The sequence below is a fragment of the Rattus norvegicus genome, chromosome 9 (assembly GCF_021556685.1).
Source record: "Rattus norvegicus strain SHRSP/BbbUtx chromosome 9, alternate assembly SHRSP_T2T, whole genome shotgun sequence".
Taxonomy (NCBI): Eukaryota; Metazoa; Chordata; class Mammalia; order Rodentia; family Muridae; genus Rattus; species Rattus norvegicus.
The window spans coordinates 32516494-32518482 of NC_141542.1; the positions used below are offsets into that span (position 1 = coordinate 32516494).

At 44.8% G+C, this 1989-nt stretch overlaps 1 protein-coding gene across 6 annotated transcripts in view; it reads right to left on the minus strand.

Annotated features, from left to right (window-relative positions):
• Nucleotides 1–1670, minus strand: part of Cyp39a1 (cytochrome P450, family 39, subfamily a, polypeptide 1) — an 82045-nt gene extending 80375 nt beyond the window's left edge. For 4 of the 6 annotated variants that reach the window (XM_087565114.1, XM_087565115.1, XM_087565113.1 and 1 more), the window contains exon 1: nucleotides 1374–1670. In XM_087565114.1, the coding sequence (XP_087421240.1) occupies nucleotides 1374–1559 (186 nt within the window). In that variant the 5' untranslated portion in view covers nucleotides 1560–1670. 6 annotated transcript variants of the gene reach the window in all.
• Nucleotides 1671–1989: the final 319 nt, after the last annotated feature.

Consider the following 1989-nt stretch of genomic DNA (forward strand, 5'->3'; position numbering starts at 1 on the left):
CTTTTCAAAGCAGCACAGCAATAGCACAATACAATCACACACAAAAAAAAATTAGATTGTGCATTTCCCCATTGGCAAATGGATCATTGGAGTTTATCCTGAGGTAAACAGTCAAATTGTTAGGGTCCAAGAGTCGACCTGCAAACCACACGGACACTGACTGATCTCAGTTAAACAGAGATGGTGTCCTGAACACCAACCACCCTGGCTGACCAACCAGAGCAACCGCTCAGGTTCGAGAGCTGAAAGCTTTGCTCTGAGCGTTTCCCAGGGCCAGTTCATAAAGGCTAAAACCAGAAGAACTATAATGAACTCCTGCTCAGGTCCTGGAAGTACGGCCCAGCGTTTGGCCCTGACCCAAGCCATTTTAAACATAACGGTTCACATTGACCTTTAATTCCATGGGCCCTGAGTGAAGCTTCTAGTGGTGAATTTCTTAGGATCAACAAACCTCATACAGTTAACCTTATGTTTGTATTATAGGCCCCATGGGAAGGTCTGAGAACAATCGGAAAGAGTTCATTCTCTCCTTCCACCATGTGGATGCTGGGATTCAATCTCAAGGTGTCAGACTTGGGAGCAGACATCTTTACCCACGGAGCCATCTTGCAGGCCCTCCACCTTACTTTTTTGAGGCAAAGTCTCTCATGCTGAACCTGGAGAGGTTGGGGAGTGAACTCAGTCTCTTGTGCTTGTTGTAGAAAGCACTTCATCCACCAAGTCATCTTACCAACAGAAAACACAGTAAGATCTTGGCAGCCAAAAGATGAATAAACATTAAAAGGCCAGTCAGTAAAGGTGTCTTCTCTAAAATGGTCAACATTCAGTAACTGCTTTAAGGACAAAAACCCTTACTTATCTCCCCAGGGCAGGGAGTAAGGGAGGTAGGGTCTCACCAACAAAACCAGTATTTGGTGGTAGGGGTGGGGAGAGAAAGAAAGAAAAGTGGAGAGCCTTCAATCTGTAAAGATACATTTAGCAAAACAAATTTTATAAAATTGGAGAATTACCACTGCTTGTAATATAAATTTATTACTCGTTTTCACAAACTGAAATCATGGAAACTCTTTTACTCCCACCCAGCCACCCCCACAAAAAACAAAACAAAAACAAAAACAACAAAAAAAAACAAACAAACAACCACTCAAGCTTATATCTGCATGCTAATAAACACGCACTTAGAATTAATTGCAGGGAATTACTAACAATCAAAAGACATATCTACTTCCAACAAGCTGTGTAGAGAAATAGAGGAGAGGAATTGCCGGAAATAAGTGTATGTCCAATAATCCAACATTGCGTTTAATAAAAGAAAAAATTTTAAAGGAAATACTACCTCCCTCCAAACTCCCTGTCACAGCTATATACCATACCTTGATTCTTGCTTTTTCTATAAATTCAAGAGGGGCTTTCCCAAACTCAAAGCCAGCTCCGATCCAGGGAATCCAACCCTGGATGCACGGGGGTCCACGCAAATTCTTCCACCGAGAGAATAAGAAAAGAACGCAGCTTCCTAGGACGGCTATTGCTATTGGTGAGAATAACTCCATAATGCCCATCTTCCAGAATCAACAGACGTTTGAAAACGTCCTTCTCCAGGGGCAATTCCTGCTCCCCTGCCGACTGAGGAAAATGCACCCAGTCCTCCAAACTTTGAGCCGAGAAACTTTGGAAACCAATTCTCTTGCGTAACTGTAGCTCCTTTGCCCCGCCCCAGTGTTTGTGTGATTTTTGCATTGTGGCTGCCTTCCACCTTCGCATTGCTTTCAAATTCTGAGGGGAAAAAAAAAAAGCAATGAGTTGAACTGGGCTGGCCTGGGCTGGGACCGGTGGGCGGGAACACGCCCTGTGGCGGTGGAGCCGGAGTAAACTAGCAGTTTGCAGTGGGCGCCTAGCTACCAGCCAATCAGAGAAGTCGCTGCGCCCCAAGAACTACATTTCCCAGAAGCCTTTTGGGTATGGCTTTGGTTCCCCCCCCCCCCCCCCAGC